General features: G+C 35.0%; 1 protein-coding gene across 3 annotated transcripts in view; it reads left to right on the forward strand.

Moving 5' to 3' along the window:
* Positions 1-23,810, forward strand: part of LOC150106811 (nucleoprotein TPR-like) — an 826,699-nt gene that overhangs the window by 381,756 nt on the left and 421,133 nt on the right. For 2 of the 3 annotated variants that reach the window (XM_090393327.1, XM_090393328.1), the window contains exons 23-24: positions 116-210; positions 18,710-18,764. In XM_090393327.1, the coding sequence (XP_090249453.1) occupies positions 116-210; positions 18,710-18,764 (150 nt within the window). The remainder of the gene's footprint in view (positions 1-115; positions 211-18,709; positions 18,765-23,810) is intronic. The other variant, XM_090393329.1, reaches the window with a different exon arrangement.

Below are 23,810 nucleotides of genomic sequence, written 5' to 3' on the forward strand. Positions count from 1 at the left end.
CATTTGAAAAAATAATGTGTGTGTGTGTGTGTGTGTGTGTGTGTGTGTGTGTGTGCGTGTGTGTGTGTAGTCATTTATTATTTGTTTTTATTTATATATTTTTGTAACTTTGCAGCACTTCAAGGGAAATTGAGTATTAGTCAAAAGAGTGCAGATCATTACCGAACAATGGCCACAGAATTAGAACTTAAGTTAAAAGAACAAAATGAGGTACGTTATTTTTAACTCTTCTAAAATTGGTATAAACTGATAAAAATTCATATGCTTTAAAAGGACACATATGCATCCATTTTATATTACATTTCACTAATTAAAAATAAGTAATGAATAATGAATTAATTTATTACTGTAAATTAAATAACGTAATTTTTGTTATATTGGTACTGCTGAGGATTAAAATGTCTCTGCACTTCAGAATGTTTGAGAATCTATTTGAAATTTTAACTTCATTTTTCAGATTTTTTTTATGATTTTAATGAAGGCTGTAACATTACTTGAAGAAGCTCATGTAAATCTCTGGACTTCCTATGGTTTATAAATGTTTAAAGTTTCTGATTCTTTTTTGATCAAGCTATAAGAAATAACCTGAAGTCAATTGTTCATCTACCATTCAGAATACCTGACAATCTTCTCCACTCACCCAACACTCTGGACCTTTTCTTAACCACTTCTCCTTTGATATACACTGTTGAGATGACCTTTTCTCTTGGTAATGCAGTCATAACCTCATACATTGTTCATCTCTAGTAGAACACCTTCCCCTCAGCCTCATATTTTTAGCACTAGAAATGCTAAGTAGGAAGATCTGTGATCATCATCAGCATTTCTATGTTCAGACTACTGTTATGACTTTGTTACAGAAATTATCCATGTTGGAACAAGAGCCCCACTCTTCAAAATTCCCAGCCAATATCCTAACTCTCAGCACTTGTAAAATCATCATTAACAGGGTTAAGTTTGACTTTGAAAAAGCTAAATATAGAAAACTTACAGCCTATGCTTGTGGCAGTTGTGCCCTTCTTGTCTCTCACAAAAGATGATGGATGCAATTTCTATTCATCTCTGATTTCACCTCTCATGTATGATAGTATTGCAAGATCAGCTAAACATAAAGCTCGCCTCCTGCATCTTTATCTTTAGGTGACATTGCCATACAAAAATAAAGCTTTCCTCCTGGCATGTTTCTTCTCATCCAACTCCTGCATAGATGACAAGCAAATTGCCTCATCTTTTACTTTCAACATTACATCATGTGGCCTTCTAGGGAGGGACATCAAAAGAATCTTGAATACCCTGTATACCAAAAGGCTTCTGGTCTTGATGATATTCCACAAATAGTACTTGAGATATCTTCTTCACCAAACTAATGGCTTATTGCTTTCACATTACTGTTCTCCAAAGCAGTAGTTCCTAACTGTTTTAGGAAATTTTACAGCACATAATTTTTCTCTTATTAATTAACTTATGCTCAAAGAAGAAAAGTAACAAATTTATTGTTATATCTTTCATTTATGAAAATTAATATAGAATTATTGACTAATATATTAAGGAGTTAAATCATTAGAGGAAAAAAACATTACGTGATATGATACTTGCATGTGGTGCTTCTTCATCAAGTTATTAATTCATGATTCAGAAATAGGCATATTCTTAATTCTTGTCTTTCTCTCTTCTTGCGATTGATATTTAAATATTAGCGCTGAAAACCCAATTTATAGAAGTAAGTACTGGAAAATTGCAGCACTATCATCAGGACAGCCTTACCAATAATGATAAATTGTTTGGCAACATACAGCTTGAAACAGTTCAGTGAAAATCCGTGTATTTTAACTACACTTCAATCATTTCTTAAATCAATAAACCATAGTCATCTTGCAGATTGAAATTATTTGTACAAATAAATATAATTTACATTGCAGGCGTAGACTACTGTGGCTAATTGGTTCTGTTGTGTGTTATTTTTTTTGTTCTCTTTGTTATATTTATTATCCTTTTATTCCTTCTCTTATACTACATGTCCTGTTTGTTAATGGCCCTTAGACTACCTACTCTCTAACTTGTGTGAGACATCCCCTTTTCTCTCAGACGAATTTATATACTGCGCTAGCCTGAGCTTAGGTACAGAGTATATCTTAACCGGGGGGGTCACAGAAATTAGATGCCACCAATGTGGTTACAACTGAACACAGGCCAGAGGTGTTCTAATCTTGCAGTCATAGCCCCCTCCTTCTTAATTTATTCGGGGTGTCCCTGCACGCATATCCATATGAACAGGTTCGTAACTTTTATGAGAGGTAAGAGTCAGTCTACATGCTCAGATCCCACACATATGAAATTATAAAACATATTTAATGAACTCACAAGTAATACAAGGCATAAGTATGATGTAAGCAAATACTGAGTTAAAATCATCTAAGGATTCACTCACTCTCTCTCTCGTTCCTTAAACGTACAATTTCTCATTTTTTACATAGAATATTCTCTTCAAATGGTTATAATACTATACACAGTTGATCAAGTGCTCGTTCGTCACAAAACCGTTTCCATTTCGTATGGGTCTAAACATTGGTTCTTAACAAATTCACGATTCTCGGACAGTCAGTCTGATGAGAATTAAATGTTCTATAATCTGCTTATTCTTTAGAGTTCAGTTTTCATTCTGAAACACAAAATTTCTTTCTTTCACAATCATCCTAATGTTTAAGGGACAAAGAATATGTAAAGTACTTATCTGCACTGCATAGGATTTCGGGATTCCTTCTGTCCTTCCTTCGTGGTGGGAAACTTTGTTGTTCAAGATTTGCTGCTATGTGGGAGTCACGTGTACTCTTCAAGTCTGGTGCTCGCTTCTTCAAGAATTACATCAGTGCACTTTCTTTGCTCATGGCCCACAAGTTTATCTGCTGTACTCTGCTGTGATGCCTTGCCGTGACTTACAGTAGTCAACTCTGGGAATGTAGAATTTGGACATCATTGACCTCTGAGGAGCACGTGGAGAGAAAACCAGAACAAACAAAATGGGGGGGGGGGGGGGGTTCAGACCTGTGTTGCTGCATGTATTCTCCTTTTCCAGCACCCTCTTTTCGAGTTAGATTTTGCATATTCAGCTTTTCGATTCGTCCCCGACTGGGTGACCTCATCGCACTGCCATACGGGGCTTTCCATTTTCAGGAACATGTGCCTCTAGATATTTTCCATGAACTAGCACCCACGGGTGCTTACAATACTATGGTGGCATTTGAGCAACCTTTGGCCTTTCTTGGGTAGTGTACTGACATTCTTGCATGGGTAGTTATAAATCACTAGCAATTATCTTTACACATATTCCTTGATTATTTTACATAAATAGACAACAGAATCAGCAAAGCTGGTATGGTGAGAAGTCAATTGAATAAATTCATAAATTAGCTGTATACAAGACAGTGTTCAAACCAGTGTTAACTTATGGATCTGAGAGCTGGGTCAGAAGTAAAACACTTGACCAAAGACTAGAGACCACAGATATGAGAGTCCTGAGAAAGATTATAGGCGTGAACAGATGGCATCAATGGCAATATCATATTAAAAACGAGGATATTAGGAAAGAACTTGACATTGTCAGCATCCAGGAATGCATTAGCAGAGCTAATCTCAGGTGGTATGATCACTTAAACAGAATGGGCGAGGAAAGATTAGCAAAACAAGTGTTCTCTGCCAGGTTGGCAGCAAAACAACCCAGAGGAAGACCAAGATATAGGTGGATTGATACGGTACAAAGTGCCTTAGACGATAGAAATATAAGATCTGATAATGTTGGAGTCTTGACAAGTAACAGCTGATTTGGAGGAAAATTGTAGATAGGAAATTAATAATGATGTAATTTTTTTCATGTAGTACTATCATATCCTGTACACCCCTTGAGAGTACATGGCAGGAATTTGATGATGATGATGAATTATAATTTAGATCTATCAAAACTCATACTAAATATTTCTTTCATCTTATTGATCATGATATTAAATCTTCTATGACATGAACTTAATTGCTGAAAAGATAAGTATGCCCTTTTAGTGGGACATATTCTGTTAGTTTCTGGATGGGTGACTTCATTGTAAGTGAGGTTGCCCATTTCCGATCTAACAAAGGCCCCCCTCCTTCTAAAAAAAAATTTTCTCCCCAAGAAAATTTTCATCTTCTTTTTCCCTCCTTGATATGACCTTGCCATTATGTTAGGGCATTAATGAGTTTCTAAAAGGTTTTTTTTTTTTTTTTTTTTTTTTTTTTTTTTTTGCATACTTTCTCTGTTTAATTCTCCCCCTTCTTTTCTGATTCCCACAGTGTTTGGACCTTCAACTGTTGCTTGATACACAAGATTGATTCTTTTTTTCATATACTGCTCATTCAAACTGGTGCACTTATCTCTAGTTAGATCATTCTTCTCTGCTTCTTTTCCCTGATCTTTACCATTTTCCGGTTTTCAGTTCTTTTCCCTGACCTCTGCGATATTAGATTTTGGCTAGATGTTAGCTATGTGCCCTTCCCTTTTTTTTCCAAGTTCTATAACCTGCTTACTCTCAGGTCTGTTGGACGTGGACTCTTCTCCTTCTCTTTTTTTCTTTGTTTCTGATTTCTTACAGTATTATTTCCTTTTCCTCGGAACTGAATGCTCTCTCTCGGGTAGTCGCATGAAAAACCATGCTTCCTAAGAAAATCTTCTCCTAGAATTAATCCCACTCAGGACAACAAGTTCCCAGGAAGAATTAGGAGGTTATGACATACATGCAGATTCTACCCAAGTAGCTCAATCCTTAGTCTAATATATCTTGTGGCATGAGTTGTGGAGGGAGATATTCCCAATAATCTGACTGGATTGCTCATTCTTTTAGCTCTCTCACTCACACAGGCCCCCAGTTCCCTGAGACAATACTCAGAGATTAGGGAAACTTGAGAACCGGTGTCGAGCTGTACTTTGAGATTCCTCCTGCAGACCCTTGCGTTAGCTGTTGTTCCAGAGAACTGTTCCTTGCCCTGTTGTTCTTCATTATCATCAGGTCTGGCACAAACATGAGACGTAGTTTGAGACCGGTCCTAGTTCTCGAGCATTGCGGTGTTATAAAACAGTCTTGGGCCAAGTGTCCTAATCTGTTGCAACTATAACACCTGGGAATCTCTCGATGGTAGCCTCTTTTAACCTCTCCATCCGAAGACAGAGGAGTGTTCAATCCACATTTGGCTGACAATTCCGTTAGTTTTATCATTAGGGATTCCATTCTGCCCAGCACCAACTGTTGCAATTACTCGACCTCCTTATGAATGAGATCAGTAACTTACTCTCTTGTAACTCAGGAGACTTCTGGTCACTGGAACGATCTAGTGTTAGCAGCCTGATGACAGAATCGAGTCGTTCCATAAGAGGCTGTTGTAATCTCTCGACCTCTTGCCTGACCAAGGAGCTGACTTCACCAAATTTGCAGACATTGACACTGCAGACTGTGTCAGTTTTATTTTCTCCAATACTCACTTGCGTCCTCTGACATTTTTCCTTCTTTGCTATTCCTTCCTTTGTCAGACTTTGGCTCCTATCATCCTCTCCATTATTTCTTACAGCATTCACATGGCTTATAGCAACTGAGCGACAGATGTCCCCAAGCAGTTGTTCTCTTTCAATGACGGCATCATAACATTCTTTCAGATTTATTATTCCCGTTGCAAAGGCTGCCTCCCTTAGTTCCTGCCTCAGACCGACCCTGAAGTGCTGAAAAACAGCCCAATCTAGATGCCGTCTTTCGTCGTCAGGAACACTCGGCGTGTTTGCAAAAGTGAGCAACCTGTTGTAATATTCTGGGATGCCTTCCTTTTCCTTCTGGTTCATCTTTTGGAGTTTCCAGAGATTAGGTCCTATGTTCTTGGCCTTGGCAAATTGGGAGATAAGAATCCTTTGAATCTCTGGTAATCCAACGTTTCTTTCAGGAGGGGCGATGACTAGAAAAAGCTTTTTGCCCTTCCAGTTAACTTACTGCAAAGCAGTATAAGCAACTGGAAATTGCTCCATTGCCCTATCCTCCTAAGTTCCTCAATGTACTCAAAAAGGACCCTCACGTTGTCTGTTTCTTCTCCCAAAAACTGAGGGAATATCTCCTTGGGGTTAATGCTCCTAAAGAATTCTGGATCACTTAACTCTATACTAGTTGGGAGAGACATACTTATCCCTTTTTGCTTACACTACAAAATCTCAAATTTAAAATTTCCCTTCCAAAAGATATTTTTCTTTTTTTTCATTTGTTCTTCGCATGTGACTTGACTGACACCGACTCACTGTATCTCATTAAATTCTTTCCCTTTCATGGATCAAATACATCCTGTTAGCCGTGCCATTTGTTGTGAGTTATTTCTTTGTTATATTTATTATCCTTTTATTCCTTCTCTTATACTATGTGTCCTGTTCGTTAATGGCCCTTAGACTACCTACTCTCTAACTTGTGTGAGACATCCCCTTTTCTGTCAGACGAATTTATATACTGCGCTAGCCTGAGCTTAGGTACAGAGTATATCTTAACCTTGGGGGGGGTCACAGAAATTTGATGCCACCAATGTGGTTACAACTGAACAGAGGCATTCTAATCTTGCAGTCGTAGTCCCCTCCTTCTTAACTTATTCTGGGTGTCCCTGCGCGCATATACAAATGAACAGGTTCGTAACTTTTATGAGTGGTAAGAGTTAGTTTACATGGTCAGATCCCACACATATGAAACTATAAAACAGATTTAATGAACTCACAAGTAATACAAGGCATAAGCATGATGTAAGCAATACTAAGTTTAAATCATCTAAGGATTCACTCACACTCTCTCGTTCCTTAAACATACAATTTTTTACATAGAATATTCTCTTCAAATGGTTATAATACTATACACAGTTGATCAAGTGCTCGTTAGTCACAAAATACATCTTGTTTTCATTTCGTATGGGTCTAAACATTGGTTTTTAACAGATTCGTGATTCTCGGACAGTTAGTCTGATGAGAATTAAATGTTCTATAATCTGCTTAATCTTTAGAGTTCAGTTTTCATTCTGAAACACAAAATTTCTTTCTTTCACAATCATCCTAATGTCTAAGGGACAAAGAATATGTAAAGTACTTATCTGCACTGCATAGGATTTCGGGATTTCTTCTGTCCTTCCTTCGTGGTCTGAAACTTTGTTGTTCAAGATCTGCTGCCATGTGGGAGTCACGTGTACTCTTTGAGTCTGGCGCTCGCTTCTTCAAGAATTACATCGGTGCACTTTCTTTGCCAAAGGTCCGCAAGTTTATTTGCCATACTCTGCTGTGATGCGCTGCCGGGACTTACGTTAGTCAACTCTGGGAACGTAGGAGTTGGAAATCATTGAACACTGAGGAGCACGTGGAGAGAAAACTGGAATAAACAAAATGGGGGGGGGGGGTCAGACCTGTGTGGCTGCACATATTCCCCCTTTCCAGCACCCTCTTTTCGAGTTAGATTTTGCATATTCGGCTTTTCGATTCGTCCCCGACTGGCTGACCTCATCGCACCGCCATATGGGGTTTTCCATTTTCGGGAACTCGTGCCTCTAGATATTTTTCACGAATTAGCACCACGGGTACTTTCAATACTACGTTGCCATATGAGCAACCTTTGCCGTTTCTTGGTCAGTGTACTGACATTCTTGCATGAGTAGTTATAAATCACTAGCAATTATCTTTACACATATTCCTTGATTATTTTACATTTACAATTTTAATTTAGATCTATCAAAACTCATACTAAATATTTCTTTCATCTTATTGATCATGATATTAATTCTTCTATGACATGAACTTAATTGCTGAAAAGATTAGTATGCTCTTTTAGTGGGACATATTCTGTTAGATTCTGGATAGGTGACTTCATTGTAAGTGAGGTTGCCCATTTCAGATCTAAGTTCAAAAGACATATTTCGGTGATTACACTACATTTTTCATTATTCAATTATACGATATACTGAAATAATAGTTCCCGACAAGTTTGATATCATGTTTAATACCACTTTCCTTCATAATGTGATCCATATAGATAATGAATAACAGATGGGATAATGTATATCCTTGTCTCACACCAGATTTAACATTAAACCATCTTCCTGTACTTCCTTCAATTCTAACTGCTGACTTACAACTCTAATAAAGACTAAGTATTGCTTAGATTTTAAATTACAATAAAAATAAAACACAAATTATTACAAATTATCAGATTGTAGTAAGTACATAGATTTCAAATGGTTTACATTTCATTTTGACAATAATAATAATTGCAGGCGTAGACTTCTGTGGCTAATTGGCTCAAAAGATATATTTCATTGATTACACCACATTTTTTATTATTCAGTTATACAAAATACTGAAATAACAGTTCCCGACAAGTTTTGTAAATCATAGGATTTACATCTTCAGGGGTAAATAGTATAACTTAAAGTTTAAACAAGAGAAATTAATAAATACAAATCATAACCGTCTGGTATTCATAAACTCAAATAATAGAATGCGGATATAAAACGTTATTGACGTTGAACAATACTGGACGATGTCGTGTTCTTGTTCTCATTCATACAGCCCGACTCAAGTGTGGTCAGAACTCAATCTGAGCTCGGATTGTATGAATGAGAACAAGAACATGTAACATCGTCCAGTATTGTTCAACGTTGACGAATTAAACCTTGATTTTTATTGCATTGGGTCAGGTTTTTCAGCATATTAGCAGCTTCTTTAAATTTTCTTTTATAGCTGTTGTTTTCTATGTATAACATTGTTGTTTTTTTGCCAGAGTACATCATGTCTAGTGGAAGTGGTATGGAAAGCAAGACCCATTTTTTGTTCTCTTTTGTATTGTACGTCTTTTTGGTGTTCAGCCATGCGTATTTCTCCAGATCTTCCTGTCTGTCCTACGTATCAAATCCCGCAAGCGCAATGGATTTTGTAGACTCCTGGTTTTTTAAGAGGATGATGAGGTGCTTTTGGTGGATGTAGGAATCTTGAGATTTTTTCCATAGGAAGGAAGGCTACTTTTACGTTGTGTTTGTTCAATTATTTGGCTAGCTTGTCTGTATCATTTTTGATATAAGGAAGTGAGATTGCATTTTTGTAATCCTGTTTTATTGTGGAAGGCATTTTAAGGATTCTCTTGATGGTTTTTGTTTCATACCCATTCTGTTGGAGGATTTATGTTAAGTATTTTAGTTCTTCATTACATCTTTCTTGTGTGCTGGAGATATTGTATGCTCTGTCTCGAAGAGTTTTAATTAAGCTTATTTTTTGTGAAGGATGGTGGTGTGAGGCTGCATTTAGAAATCTTCCTGTGTTTGTCAGCTTCCTATATACTGAGAAGGAGAGTTAACTTTCTTCACTAACTTCTAATAGAATATCTAGAAAAGGATGTTTTCTGTTTTCTTCTTGTTCTAAAGTGAATTTTATGGTGTTGTGCAAATTGTTGAGATAGTCTTTGAAATTGATAAGTTCATCTGTTGTTCCATTCCATATGATGAAAATATCGTCTACATAGCGTAGCCATATTTTTGGTTTTTTATGGTAATTCTTAAGAGCATTGTTTTCAAATTATTCCATAAATAGGTTTTCTAGTACTGGTTATAATGATGAACCCAGTCCTTCTTTTTGTTCCCAGATTCTGTCTTGATAGGTGAAAAAAGTATTGTTTATACAATATTTAAAAAAGATCTAAGATGTCCCAAGAGAAGTGGTCTTCTAGGAGATTCAAAATTTCTTGTCTCGGGACGTTTGTAAACAAGCTGATAATGTCTAGAGTTGCTAAGATGTCTGTTGGACCAATATGTATATCTTTCACTTTTTCTATGAAATGTGTGTACTATTTTTTATGAAGGAAGATGTTTTTCCTATTATGATGTGAGATCATGTTGGTGAGGTATTTCGCCAAGTTGGAAGTCGGTGAATCTCTTCCATCTACTATTGGTCTTAAAGGTATGTCTGTCTTGTGGATCTTTGGAACACCATAGATTCTTGGTATCAAAGGATGTTTTGATTGTAAGTATTTTTTAAGTTTTTCCATCCAGAGAGGCACTTTTTTATGAGATCATTTTTTTTTTTTTTTTTTTGTGTATGCCAAGTCAGGTCTCTGTCCAAGAGTTTGTAGGTGTTTGTATCTTCCAGCAGACTTTTCGTTTTGTTATCATATTCTGTAGTATTCAAAACGACAGTTGCGTTGCCTTTATCCACTTTGATTATGACAATATTTTTGTCATCCTTTAATTTTTTAAGGCAAGCGTATTCATTTTAAGGTAGATTCCTACAAGCTAATCTGCTTTTTAATAGTAAAGCTGTACTCTCTATACGGATAAGATCGATCTGCCATGTTGTCCAGTAGATTTCTAATTCCTTTTTCTATTTGTGCTATGATACCAATTTTTAGTAGGAAACATGGGGTTAAGGTGAAGTTAAAACCCTTAAGTAAAAGGTTATTCCCTTCTTTTGTTAGGACTCTTGAAGAAAGGTTAATAACTACTTTTGGATGATTTAGTTGTTTTTTATGTATTTCTTTCTTCTGAAGGAATAAGTTGAACTTATGAATTAATGTGTTTCTTCTGTTCTGAGATCGCTATTGCCTTGTTGAATGTAACACTCTCAATGTTGTTCCATAGGTAGGATGGAAGAGATGTGGCCAGTTCATTATGAAGAGAAAAAGTGTTATTACTAATTAATGCTAATTCAGCTCTAGTGACTGTAATTCTTTCTCTTAAAAGAGCTAGTTCTATTTTATGATAAATTCTGGAGGCCTTGTTTGTATTGAATACGAGTTTGATTTTGATGAATATCGGGATGACTTCGTTATCTCTGCATCGGATGAGGAAAATTAGACGGTTAATGAAGTTGAGATGTTTAACGTGTAGTTTCTCTAGTTGTATAACTTTATGCCAAAACCACTCACCGTAAGTTTGTAATTGAAGGCATAGACTTCTGTGGCTAATTGGAAAAATTTGAAAACAATGCTCTTAAGAATTACCATAAAAAACCAAAAATATGGCTACGCTATGTAGACGATATTTTCATCATATGGAATGGAACAACAGATGGACTTATCAATTTCAAAGATTATCTCAACAATTTGCACAACACCATAAAATTCACTTTAGAACAAGAAGAAAATAGAAATATTCCTTTTCTAGATATTCTATTAGAAGTTAGTGAAGAAAGTAAACTCTCCTTCTCAGTATATAGGAAGCCAACAAACACAGGAAAATTTCTAAATGCAGTCTCACACCACCATCCTTCACAAAAAATAAGCTTAATTAAAACTCTTCGAGACAGAGCATAAAATATCTCCAGCACACAAGAAAGATGTAATGAAGAACTAAAATACTTAACATAAATCCTCCAACAGAATGGGTATGAAACAAAAACCATCAAGAGAATCCTTAAAATGCCTTCCACAATAAAACAGGATTACAAAAATGCAATCTCACTTCCTTATATCAAAAATGATACAGACAAGCTAGCCAAATAATTGAACAAACACAACGTAAAAGTAGCCTTCCTTCCTATGGAAAAAATCTCAAGATTCCTACATCCACCAAAAGCACCTCATCATCCTCTTAAAAAACCAGGAGTCTACAAAATCCATTGCGCTTGCGGGATTTGCTACGTAGGACAGACAGGAAGATCTGGAGAAATACGCATGGCTGAACACCAAAAAGGCGTACAATACAAAAGAGAACAAAAAACGGGTCTTGCTTTCCATACCACTTCCACTGGACACGATGTACTCTGGCAAAAAAGCGACGATGTCATACAAAGAAAACAACAGCTATATAAGAAAATTTAAAGAAGCTGCTAATATGCTGAAAAACCCAACCCAATGCAATAAAAATTAATGTTTAATTCTCCATCAAGTGTGGTCAGCTCTAATAAAAAAATCTACCTCAATCTGAGCTCGGACTGTATGAATGAGAACAAGGACACGTGACATCGTCCAGTATTGTTCAACGTCAGTAACGTTTTATATCTGCATTCTGTTATTTGAGTTTATGAATAGCCAGATGGTAATGATTTGTATTTATTAATTTCTCTTGTTTAAACTTTAAGGTATACTATTTACCTGAAGATGTGAATCCTACAATTTACGAAAGTTTTCGGGAACTATTATTTCAGTATATTGTATAACTGAATAATTAAAAATGTGGTGTAATCACTGAAATATATAATTTACATTATTCTGTCTACAAAATCTTAAAATATATCTATATTTAATATTAAAGAAAATCTCATAGCACCATAATATCAGCATGGTCAATAATATTATATTCTTGTTGAATTCTTTATCTAAATGTAAGCAAACAAAGTTTGTTCATGAAGTACCTTTACGATTAAACTACTTGTATGCAGAGGCTAGTGACTTCACATTAATTGTTTTTGTACCCATAATGAAAAGAACACATACTTTCAGGTGTGTGTAATGCTATGCCTTATGGGAAGGACCACTACCCAGACTGGTTTCGACCTTTATTGAGGTCTCATCACTGGGAGCCAGATCCAAGAGTGATATCAAGGTTGAAGTAATGCAGAAGCCATATTTCATATGCAAGTGTTCAAGAGGTGTCGCACCTTATTACTAAAATATTCGGGATTAGATATAGGCATTGAAAGTTTTGTTTTTTCACATGGTTATACTATAAATTAAAGATGCCAAAAAATTATATTCTTAATGGTGAAAACCAGTCTGAGTAGGGTCTCTTCCCATAATCACGAGTTTTGACTTTTATTGAAGTACTGTTAAAGTGCAGAGTACCTCTTCTAAAACTCTAGATGAACTAGAAGTTCACTATGCATCTCTAAATGATCACTACTAAACTCATAAATAAAGGATCAGCTCAATAAACTATGTGATCCTTCAGCTCACTCTAGCTTCAGTGAGAAATCCAAAGGCTCTTATTTCGCACTATATGCCATTAAACTCAGTGGTGGTTCCCAGACAAAACCTGCAGAAGCCTCAGCCACACCCAGTGATAGGGAAAACCCACCACTAAGCCAAACATCAACCTCCACAGGGCACCAGCAAGAATTACTCATCTCCTCCAGGTAAGACATCCATCTAAGGATCCCAGTGGAGGCTATACCAGAGGCAAGCGTCTAGTGGAACGTAGTGATCGAGACCACTACATCTGGTCTCGATCCTACACTAGATCACTACATCTGGTCTCGATCCTTGTACATCTAGTACAAGACCCAGTGTTTTCCACATGAGCCTCACCTGTGGAAAACAACATTAATGGGATTGAGACCCAGAAGAGATACCAAGGTTAAAGTAATGCAGAAGTCGTATCTTTCCCATATACAAATAGTGGAAAGGTATAATACTCTGAATTAGAAAGGGCTCTGGATTAGAGCTAGATGTTGAGTATTCTTGTTAAAATAATAAAAGAATGTGTGCATTGCATTATTGGATACCATTGGCAAGCATCTATTGGAATGCAATGAATTTCTATCCTCTCTCTGTGTCTGGAATATAGATAGTGCCCTGTTCCTGCAAGTTAGCCTACTATACAGAGACAGGAAGGTCTGCCAACATGAAAGAACACCAAAAATACATCTGTAGTTATGCAATGGTCAATCGGGCTTTGTGGACCATGCTTTAGATACATTTCATAGAATGAAATGGAAAAAGATCACCATGCTCTATCACAGTAAATTTAGAAGAAAAAGTGTATTTTTGGAATCTGCTGCTGCTGCTGCTCTTAAAAATAAGTCTAATCTATATAAATATGGTTGCATAAAACTTTCTAAAATATGGGAAACACTAATATTTCAAGATCTCAGTTTACATTCTAGGCTACCAATAGTGCCCACAGAGGCATCCCACCTAGTTAAGAGTCTAGTCTTTAGTACACGTGTATCACTTAGTTTTCTGTTGCCTTTGTGTGTGTGTGTGTGTGTGTGTGTGTGTGTGTGTGTGTGTGTGTGTGTGTGTGTGTGTGTGTGTGTGTGTGTGTGTGTGTTTGTTTGTTTGTTTGTTTGTTTGTTAGAAGTCTCATATTGTAATCACTGAAATGAAATATTGGAAGAATTAAATAACATTTTTAACATTTAGTGCTGTTTTACTTCATTAAGCCTCTAACATGAGTAATATATACATAAATAATTCTGACCATTGTGAGAATTATCCATCACTTCGAGAATTGTGCCTTCACATGCACATTTTTGTTTTTCAGTAGTTCTAAGTCTGGAATGAAAATGTCCCTATATAGTGAAAATGTTGCATCATCCCATCTGCAACAGACACTATATCACGGATGCAAAAAACAAGTAGTTTTATTGTATCACTAAATACTTAACCCCAGCAGACTGTTTGCCATTTCCCAAACTTAAAACCACTTTGAAAGGACATCGTTTTCAAACTATAGATTCAGAAAAATGCAATAGGAGAACTGTGCGCCATCACAGCAAGTACATTCCAACAATGGATGAAACTTTGGTAATGGTGTATCACCAGTAGAGGGGGGGGGGGGAGTACTTTGAAGGGGACAGTGCTTAAAATGAGCAATTAAGTCTTTATAGCAAAAGTTTGGTCGCTTTTTTTTTGAGCACATCTTGTGTGTGTATATATATATGTTGTTATGTGCCATCTGGTCATTTTCAACTCTTGGTGATCTTGTAAACAAAGGCTCTACATCCCACTTGGCCTCTTGTCCTTTCTTTCAATAATTGTAAGTTTAAGTTGGTAAGTGCTTTTATGTTGTCCATCCAACTCTTGTGGTCTTCCTCTTCTTCCCTCAATCTTCCCCAACATAACTACCTCTTCAGTGATTCATCAGCTTGCATAATATGTCCAAAGTACACCAGCTTTTGCATAGCAATCATTTCCTCCACAGAGCATTCTGTCTTTATATTCTCTAAAACCTTCTTATTGGTCATTCTTGCAGTCCATGAGATTCTTAATAGTCTCCTCCACACCCATAATTCAAATCAATTCACTTTCTTCTTAACAATACAGCTTTCACATCCATACATTTGGAAATTCCATTGCTTTGACAATTCTAATTTTTGTGGCCTTACTCACACTTCTATCTTTCCATCATTTTTTAATTTTATCTTCACATTTACCATAATTTCTGATTCTGGACTCGAGTAAAACCTAACTTGCAACAATTTCTATTTTATTTCCCTCCATTATAAATTCATTTAAATTGCCAAAAACAATTACTTTTATTTTGCTGATGTTTAAATTAAACTTGGCTTTGTTACTTTCTGTCTTAACTAATAGAATCAGCTGCTCCAGATCTTTCTTAGTTTCTGCTATGAGGGTTCTATCATCTGCATATCTTAAATTATTTATTTTACTGCCACCAGTCTTAACACTATTAATATTAAAAAGATAGGGCAACAGTATACAACCCTGCTGCACCCCTCTTTTCCATTCGAACACTGTCTGTTTCTCCAAAGACTATTTTTACTGAAGTTTCTTGGTTGTCATACACCTCTTATCAAGAGAATTAGATGTTCAGGTATTCCCATTGATCTCATTATAATGCACAGTCTGTTGTGATCCACACGATGAGAGAATGTGATTCTCTTGTTCTCTCTATAATCCATCTCATGTTTTCTATTTGGTCTCTAGTTCCTGTACCATTTTTTTCTATTTTTTTTTTTTAATTTATTTTTACATTAGACTGCACATAGTTTATTTTGAAATTTTCAGGTAAGGGACATTTATTTTAGCTATTGTAACATTTTGTGCGCTTTATATATAACTCCTGCCAATCCTGTTTAGTATACCTTCCAGCCATTTCTTCTGTTCTATATCTGTTGATTTCTTTTATTTCTTGCAAAATCTTTTCATCTGTTTTTAGCGATTTCCTTTTTTGTGGCATTTCCTGTGATTTATTTTATTTCTTGCAATTTCCTTTGTGGTAATTTCTGTTCTTTCTTTCTTTTTTTTTTTCTTTCTATGAATAATTAAGTGGGTCTCATAGCATTTTATTCATTTAAAGCAACTGTTACTTCTACACGTTTTTCTGTCTTTTAGCTTACTCATTGTTGTATGTAGACTGTAATGTGTTTTACTCTGATGATGCTGGTTTGAAATACAGCAAAATATGTCAGCTAATAAACATCCTTTTATAATTTAAATTTCTTTGGTGTTGTAATACTGTCAAAATTAAAGTTATGATTATAAGGAAGTTTGTTGAAAGTTACTGATATTTTGAAATTTCCTTGAAGATTTTTGTACAGCTACAGTCTCAATAACAGCTTTAATTCCTACTAATAACAACATGCATTTTCTTAGAAATAAGTGTTTTCGAGATTACATTCTATGCTGTAGTTGTAATCTCTTTTTGTTAAGAGCAAAAGGAGGCTGGTAGCTAATAATATTTTTAGATTAAGGAAGGTGTATTGTTAGTATGATGGGATAAAAATGGCTAAGTGAGATGTACAAAATGCTTATAATAAAGCATAAATGAGGATGTGAATTTATATAATAGGGCTTATTTTTCATTGCTTTGATTGCACTGAAATAAAAAAATAAATAAATAAAAAAGAATCCCACTCTAATAAATATAAGACCACATGTTTTGTCTTCTGACTATTATAATAACGGAATTAACCCACGTCAATTATTCTTTATTCATAGAATTTTCACCTGAGTATCACAGGCATCATCAGTACAGGTACAAGGCTAATTAAACAATAACTGTTATATTCACAAAGCGCCACCTAAGTAGCTAAGGTTAAATTTCCTAAATTTATTTAATTATTATTATTATTTATTTTTTATTTTATTTTAATTAAGTTATTTAATTATTATATAATTATTCAATTATAATAATAATATTATTATTTTTTAATATATATATATGTGTATACAATTATATGTTAGGAAAGATTTGCTGCTTTATAAAGTACTATCTCCCACAAGGGGGAAAGACGCAGACCATCGGATCTGTTTAGGTTAAGGGAGTGAAGTAATGTTTCACATGTTTCTTTGTATAGCCGTTCCATTAGGAACCAACTTTTGTGAATGACCTTTGTCTTGTTCCACTTAACTCTATGTCTGGTGTTGATGGCATGTTCTGCAATTCCAGACTGTTTGGGTTCAAGGTACTGGATGTATGACTGGTGTTCTTCTAATCGGACCTGAGCAGATCTTCCTGTTTGTCCAAAATATGATAATCCACATGAGCAAGGAATCTGGTAGACACCTGGATTACTGAGATGTGAGAGCTTGTCTTTTGGAGACATTATGAAAGTCAAGATTTTTCTGATGGGTCAAAAAAGCCACACAGATATTTAGTGGTTTTAGCACCTTAGCTATGTGTTCACTAATCCTGTGTACATAGGGGATAGGTATACGTGTAGGTTCTTCTGTACTTGAAGAGGATGCTAGAGCATGACTACTTAAAGCTCTTTTTATGAAGGACTTCTTATAGCCATTGGATATGAAGGAGGAATTAATATACCACTAAATATCTATGTGGCTTTTTGTTATAATAAAAAAAAATTGTAATAATAATTAAAAAAATTTTGTTTTAATTATTATAATTGAATAATTACATAATTATTATGCAATAATTAAATAACTTAATAATTAAATTTAAGTAATTTAAAAAATAATAATGATTAAATAAATTTAAGAAATTTAACCTTAGCTACTTAGGTGGCGCTTTGTGAATATAACAGTTATTGTTTAATTAGCCTTGTACCTGTACTGATGATGTCACCTGTGATACTCAGGTGAAAATTCTACGAATAAAAAATAATTGGCATGAGTTAATTCCGTTATTATAATAGTTAGTAATATGTCTACTCACGGTATTTCCTTACTGAAACTTTTGTCTTCTGCATGTGGCATATCTAAAGGAAAATATAAATTTATATGCTCTTCCCATCCTAGTTATAAATATACTTCTAATGTTGTGTGAAACTAAGCAATTTTTCATCCATAAACTGAAGTAATTTAAATTGTGCAGAATAGTCAGTCAAATAACCAGAAGAATACAGACAGTTAATTCATAATACACTGGCCTCATTACAGTAGTTTCTTTGGTGATGAATCTAAATAACAATAACAGCTTCTAGTAAACCCCCCCTCCCCTACCCAATGTTCCCTGCATCTACCATAATGTATCCTTGTTTTTAACTTCTGGGTACCAAGTTTTTTAAACTCTTTGTTTTTATTATCAAAGTAATTTTATGGATTTCATTTGAGAAGTATGACCAAAATCAGAATTTTTCTAAATAGATTTTAGTCAAGTGCAGTTAAATGAAATTTGACTTAGTAATAGGAGATTATTGATGCATGAAATAAGTTAACAGGAAACAAAGAAATAAATATAAGGATTAATGCACATAATCAAGTTCATTGAAGAGTTAAAGTATGAACAGATTGTTGTAAACTCATTGGTTTATATATATAGTATATATATAGATAGTATATAGAATTTTCTTCAGGAATTTTCTTTACCACAGTATTGTGTTTATTGGCATTGTGCCTGGACTTTTCAGTAGTTGTCTTGTGAGCAAGTTTTGTTGCAATCATATTTACTATATTAAGAGTTGACTGTATTTGAGGTACCTTTTATTATCTCTATTTTTGTATCTGTGTGACATAAATGAAGCACTAATCCTTTGTTTATTTTGATAGTAGTGGTGATCATAAATGTTATTACTTTACTGAAAAATGTGTTGCAAAACATATTTTGATTTCTTTGGAAGGTATGCCAGCATTTGAAGGAAACAGCTGAGAAGTCATTACAAGAAAGCAGTGAGTGTAAGTCGTCAACTTCATTTTTTTCATAATTACAGATACAGAGTTACTTAAGAATTAACTAATATAAATTGTAAAATAAAATTTTTAGATTTATATTAGTTTCTTTAATCATTGACCTTAGAAATAAATTTGTTATTAACAGAGATTAATAATCGATGATTAGTGATCATGACATTTACAAACTCATTAGTGAGTTTGTAAATATCAGAATCGGTGATGGACTATGCTGGTTTCCATAAATTAAGGAACAAAGAGAAAAAAAATTACGATAACTTGGGGGAGGGGGGGCACATGAAAGTCAGGTACATTATGTAAAAAATGACCCAAGTCGGATGATCCTTAATTTATGGAAACCAGTGTAGCTCATCACCATTTCTGATATTTCGTGATACACCATTCATGATATTTACAAACTCACTAATGAGTTTGTAAATATCATGATTGTAAATCATTAATCATTATTATTCACCTTTCAACAAGATAATGAAATAGAGAATGACAAATTTATTTCCAAAGTCAATGATTAAAGTAGCTAATATAAATAAAAAAATTTTAGTTTTACAAATGAGTAGCTTTCTTAGCAGTATATGCAAATGAGCAGTGTCATAAAAGCAGGTATTTTGGAGTGGTTTTCCATTTTGTGCCCAGAGGAGAACAAATCATTTTGTGATAGCAGAATTCTTGTTATAGCTGCAATATATCATTTAACCAATGTATTAAGGTACCTGGCCATTATAAGACTAGAGGCTGGCATGAGTCAGGTGGAGGTAACCAGATGGTTCCTTGTGATTTACAGACTGGAACCAATTCAGTCACAAACAGCATTCCAGAGATACAGTGAAGGAAGGCCGCCAGCTATAATCGGAGATACTGGTGGTTGTAGCTGGTGGCCTTCCTTCACTGCATCTTTGCAGTATTGTTTGTGACTGTTGTTATTGGTTCCAATCAATAACAACAGTCACAGCTATAGCAGAAGTGCTACCCATATTACCCTGAATAAGCTATGATCTTCTGACTTACAGCTACAGGAATGTTGGTATCTGCTTCTGCTAAGTATAGAAGGCTTCAGGAAAGTGGTCTATCTACTAGTCACCTAGCATACAGACCACTTTCAGGAAGGTGGTCTGTTTGCTAGGTGACTAGAAGAGAATGTTTGAAATGGGCTAGGCTCCACATCAACTGGACCTAAGAGTTGGGGGAGGGGTTAGTATTGTTTACAGACAAATCATGATTTGCTCTACAATGCGATAAGAGGTTTGCTCTGATCTGTTGGCAACCAGGGACATGTTATCATCCAGATGGTTGATAACATGTCTGTTATCATCTCATATCAGGGATGATATGAGGGATGTTATCACTGTTGATAACATTGATAACATCCCTCTATCCATGAAAGGGACACTTATGGTGGAGATACTGAGATGATTTGGAATAGTTTAGAGAAGGATTTATTTGCTTTTTTATCATAAAAGTGATTCAAGATGTGTTAGAAGCAAAAAATAGTATTATTGATTTGAATAAAATAAAATAATAATTGGTCTTTTATCACTTATAAAATGCATGACATTTTTTCTTCACAGAATGCTCAGCACAATGATATATAAGTAGTTAACATACTTACTTCTACTTCCAAGTAAAAGTAGTAATACAGATTAAATTTAGCCATACATTAACAAAAGCTTATAAAATAAACATGTGTCTGTGAAATATTAGGTGACCATGGTAGATTACACCCAGGCTAACATATGATGGGTGGAATGTTTACCTGAATGATGAGCCAGTATGAAAATTTTCAAGCCCTGTTTATAGGGGTAATGATTTAGTTATAGTTTAAGCTACATTCTTTGCATTATATAATTCATATTTCACTACAATGAAAATACCACCTAATAAATTTTAGTATAGATAATACTAGCTAGCTGCCTATTGCCATTGTTTCACTAAAACCAAAACAGTAGCAATAGGCAGAAATGGAGAACTTATCTTTGAAGTTGAAGGATAAACTGGAGTAGGTTAAACAATTCATTTACTTTGGCACATTGATCACAGACAGACTAAATTTTAAAGAAACTATTCTTCTTTCACTACGCATTATTCCCACTTCCTATGCAGGGTCCGCGTGTTACTTAGATGCGACTTCTTGTTAGTACCACTCCCAACCGACCTGTCACCTAGCCTGCCGCTGGGGGGAAATATTTTTTGACTGTAGAAGTGTATGTTCACGGGGACAGTTTGCCTGCTTGCAGGATGAAAAATGCCAGATAAACTGGCAGAAAAAACCCTACTGCCAGCACCCAAAACCAGCTAACTTTGTTATGGCTGAGGAAGATCCTCAAGTTCCTCACGTCTTAAATGGGGAATCGAACCTGGGACACTCCTTCCCGAGGCATATGGTTGTGAAGCGCAAAGCCACTAGGCTAACTATGCAGACAGAAACTAAAAGAAACTATTAAACACACAATAAATCTAGGGGAAGATATTGTAATCAATCTTACAAATATATGGAAAAAATATACATCTCTCTAAAGAACTTAAAATCAAAGTCCAGTGATACTCCCTGCTGTTCTTTATGGCATAGAGACTTGGGTTATCAAACAGAATAAAGAACAAAGAATGACAGGCTTTGAAAGGAAATGTTTGAGGAAAATAAATAAATCATCACAGATTTTGGTGAAAACAGTCAGATCAGACAACAATTATATACTGTAATTCAATAATGAAAAGAATCAGAGAAAAACAATTGCAGTAGTATGGACATATGTACAGAATGTGTACTGAAGGGGTTCTTCAAATTCTCCAGAACATAAGAGTAGAAGGAAATGGATGGGAAGCGTCTAAGTAGTCTCAACTCTTACAGAAATGTAAATAACTTGGCTACTGATAGATTGGAGTGGAAACATATTGTTCATGGTGGCATCAACCTGCCTTAGGCAGATGAGAAAGAAGAAAAAAATGCCAGTTAGTGAGCCAATGAAGTTTTCAGTCATGTTATTTTTAACTTGTTTTTTAATGACATTAAATACCACCACTTTCTATGATATTAATTACTTACTCTTGTAAAGTTTTTGGAAAAGTTCTTGTTTTTTTATAATCTGACACAAAGGAATGAGGTACTTCATCTGAACAGCATCCATGAAAACGATGGAAGTGTGTGTGTGTGTGTGTGTGTGTGTGTGTGTTTGTGTGTGTTCGTGTGTGTGTGTGTGTGTGTGTGTGTGTGTGTGTGTGTGTGTGTGTGTGTGTGTGTGTGTGTGAGAGAGAGAGAGGTATACAAACTACTCTCTTTTATTAACTGGACTTCCTCATTCTGGCTAATATTAAGCATTTTTAGAGATGTTTTTGATGTGCCATCTAAAATGTGATAATGTTGTTCTAAGGATGACTAGATTTAAGATAAAGTTATATATTATTATCAGTTTGTAGGGATGAGAAATGACGTCAATTTTTATGAGGCCAAGTAGAATGATGTGTTTGCATGGGAAAGCCTGGAAGCATAATCAAGAGAAATATTGATTTTGTTTCAAAATCTAGATTTGATCAAAGGGATAGAGAGCTGAAGTTTGCTATTTCTTGTGAGAAAGCAGACAACTATTTGATAACAGTACAGTTTATAAGGTTATCTTCATCTCACTGAAGGATGTTGAGGAAATTGATATTTAAGTGATGGGTTATGGAAATTTGAAACATTTGAGCAGAACAAGGTTTCTTGAAGAGAGAGGATATCATCATTGTACATAATGAACAACCATGGCAAAAGTTAATACCCACTGGCACAGATTTGAAGGCAGGTAATAATGCTTTAGTTTGGTAAATAGTCTTCAATGCTAGATCTGATCATATTTCCTACGACACATAATGATAATCATGTAAGCTTGAAATCTGGAAAAAGCCAGTGTGGAGGCACTACAAGATGAATGTTGGTAATAACATTATGTTGTCTATTTCCAACCTGCCATCTTTAATAAAAACTGTGCCTAAATAGGCACAGTTTTTACTCATTCTCTTTACACCAAAATTTGTTACTCATTCTCTATACAATAAATAAAATATTATTTTCCTTTACTATTTTACTACATTACTTATTTTACTAATATTTCATTTAAATATTAAAAAAATTAATAAGAATAAGTAAAATGGAGATCCTATGATCTCCATTCAGAATGCACCTGATGTTTTCTATGCTCCTGCCTATTTGTTTGTGTTTGCTATGTGAAATACATAGCAAACACAAACATTTCACACATTTCAGCTCAACGCTATTTCTATGGACTAATATCACAATCAGTCACCCTATTATATGGCTGCTACTGCTTCACCTCATCGACTGTATTAATGTGGTTCTGCTAACATTACAATGATGCAAATAAGAAGTTAATCATTGTAAGATTCATCACTTAAGCAAACCCAATGCCATCTACCTGCATTAATGAGTGTTACAACATTACATTCATGTATACAATGTATTGCTGGGTTCAAGCACTATGTTAAATGATGAACTAACAAAAATTGCTTAAATATGCACTGTTCAATTTAGTTAGAGAATCCTGGAGACTTGCAATAGACATGTTTAGAAGTACATCACATCATCTGCATAAAACAAAGAGCTAAGTTTTATACCTTCAGTTCTAATATCAGGCCTAATGTAGCTTTATTTCATAATGTGATCCATATAGACGATAAATAATGGTGGAGATAAGATGTATCCTTGTCTTACCCCTCATTTTACATCAAATCATTTTCGTATATTTCCTTCAATTCTAACTGCTGACAAACAACTTAATATAAATTATGTATTGTTCTGTATAATGTTCCTTCACCCCATATGATTGAAATGTTTTGAAAAGCCCTTCTTCAGGTACCCAGTCATATGCCTTTTCCAGATCTACAAAACTTAAATACAGATCCATGCATGCAATTTCTCAACTATTTGTCTTAAAGTGAAAATCTGATCTTGACAACCTCTATTTGGCCTGGACCACCCAACTTGTTCTTCTCAAAGAACAAGCTGGGTGGTCCAGGTTATCTTATTATGCAGTGTGGCCACTG

This window comes from Typopeltis vanoorti, chromosome 5 (genome assembly GCF_054136105.1).
Source record: "Typopeltis vanoorti isolate ZY-2024b chromosome 5, IOZ_Tvanoo_1.0, whole genome shotgun sequence".
In the NCBI taxonomy this organism is placed as follows: Eukaryota; Metazoa; Arthropoda; class Arachnida; order Uropygi; family Thelyphonidae; genus Typopeltis; species Typopeltis vanoorti.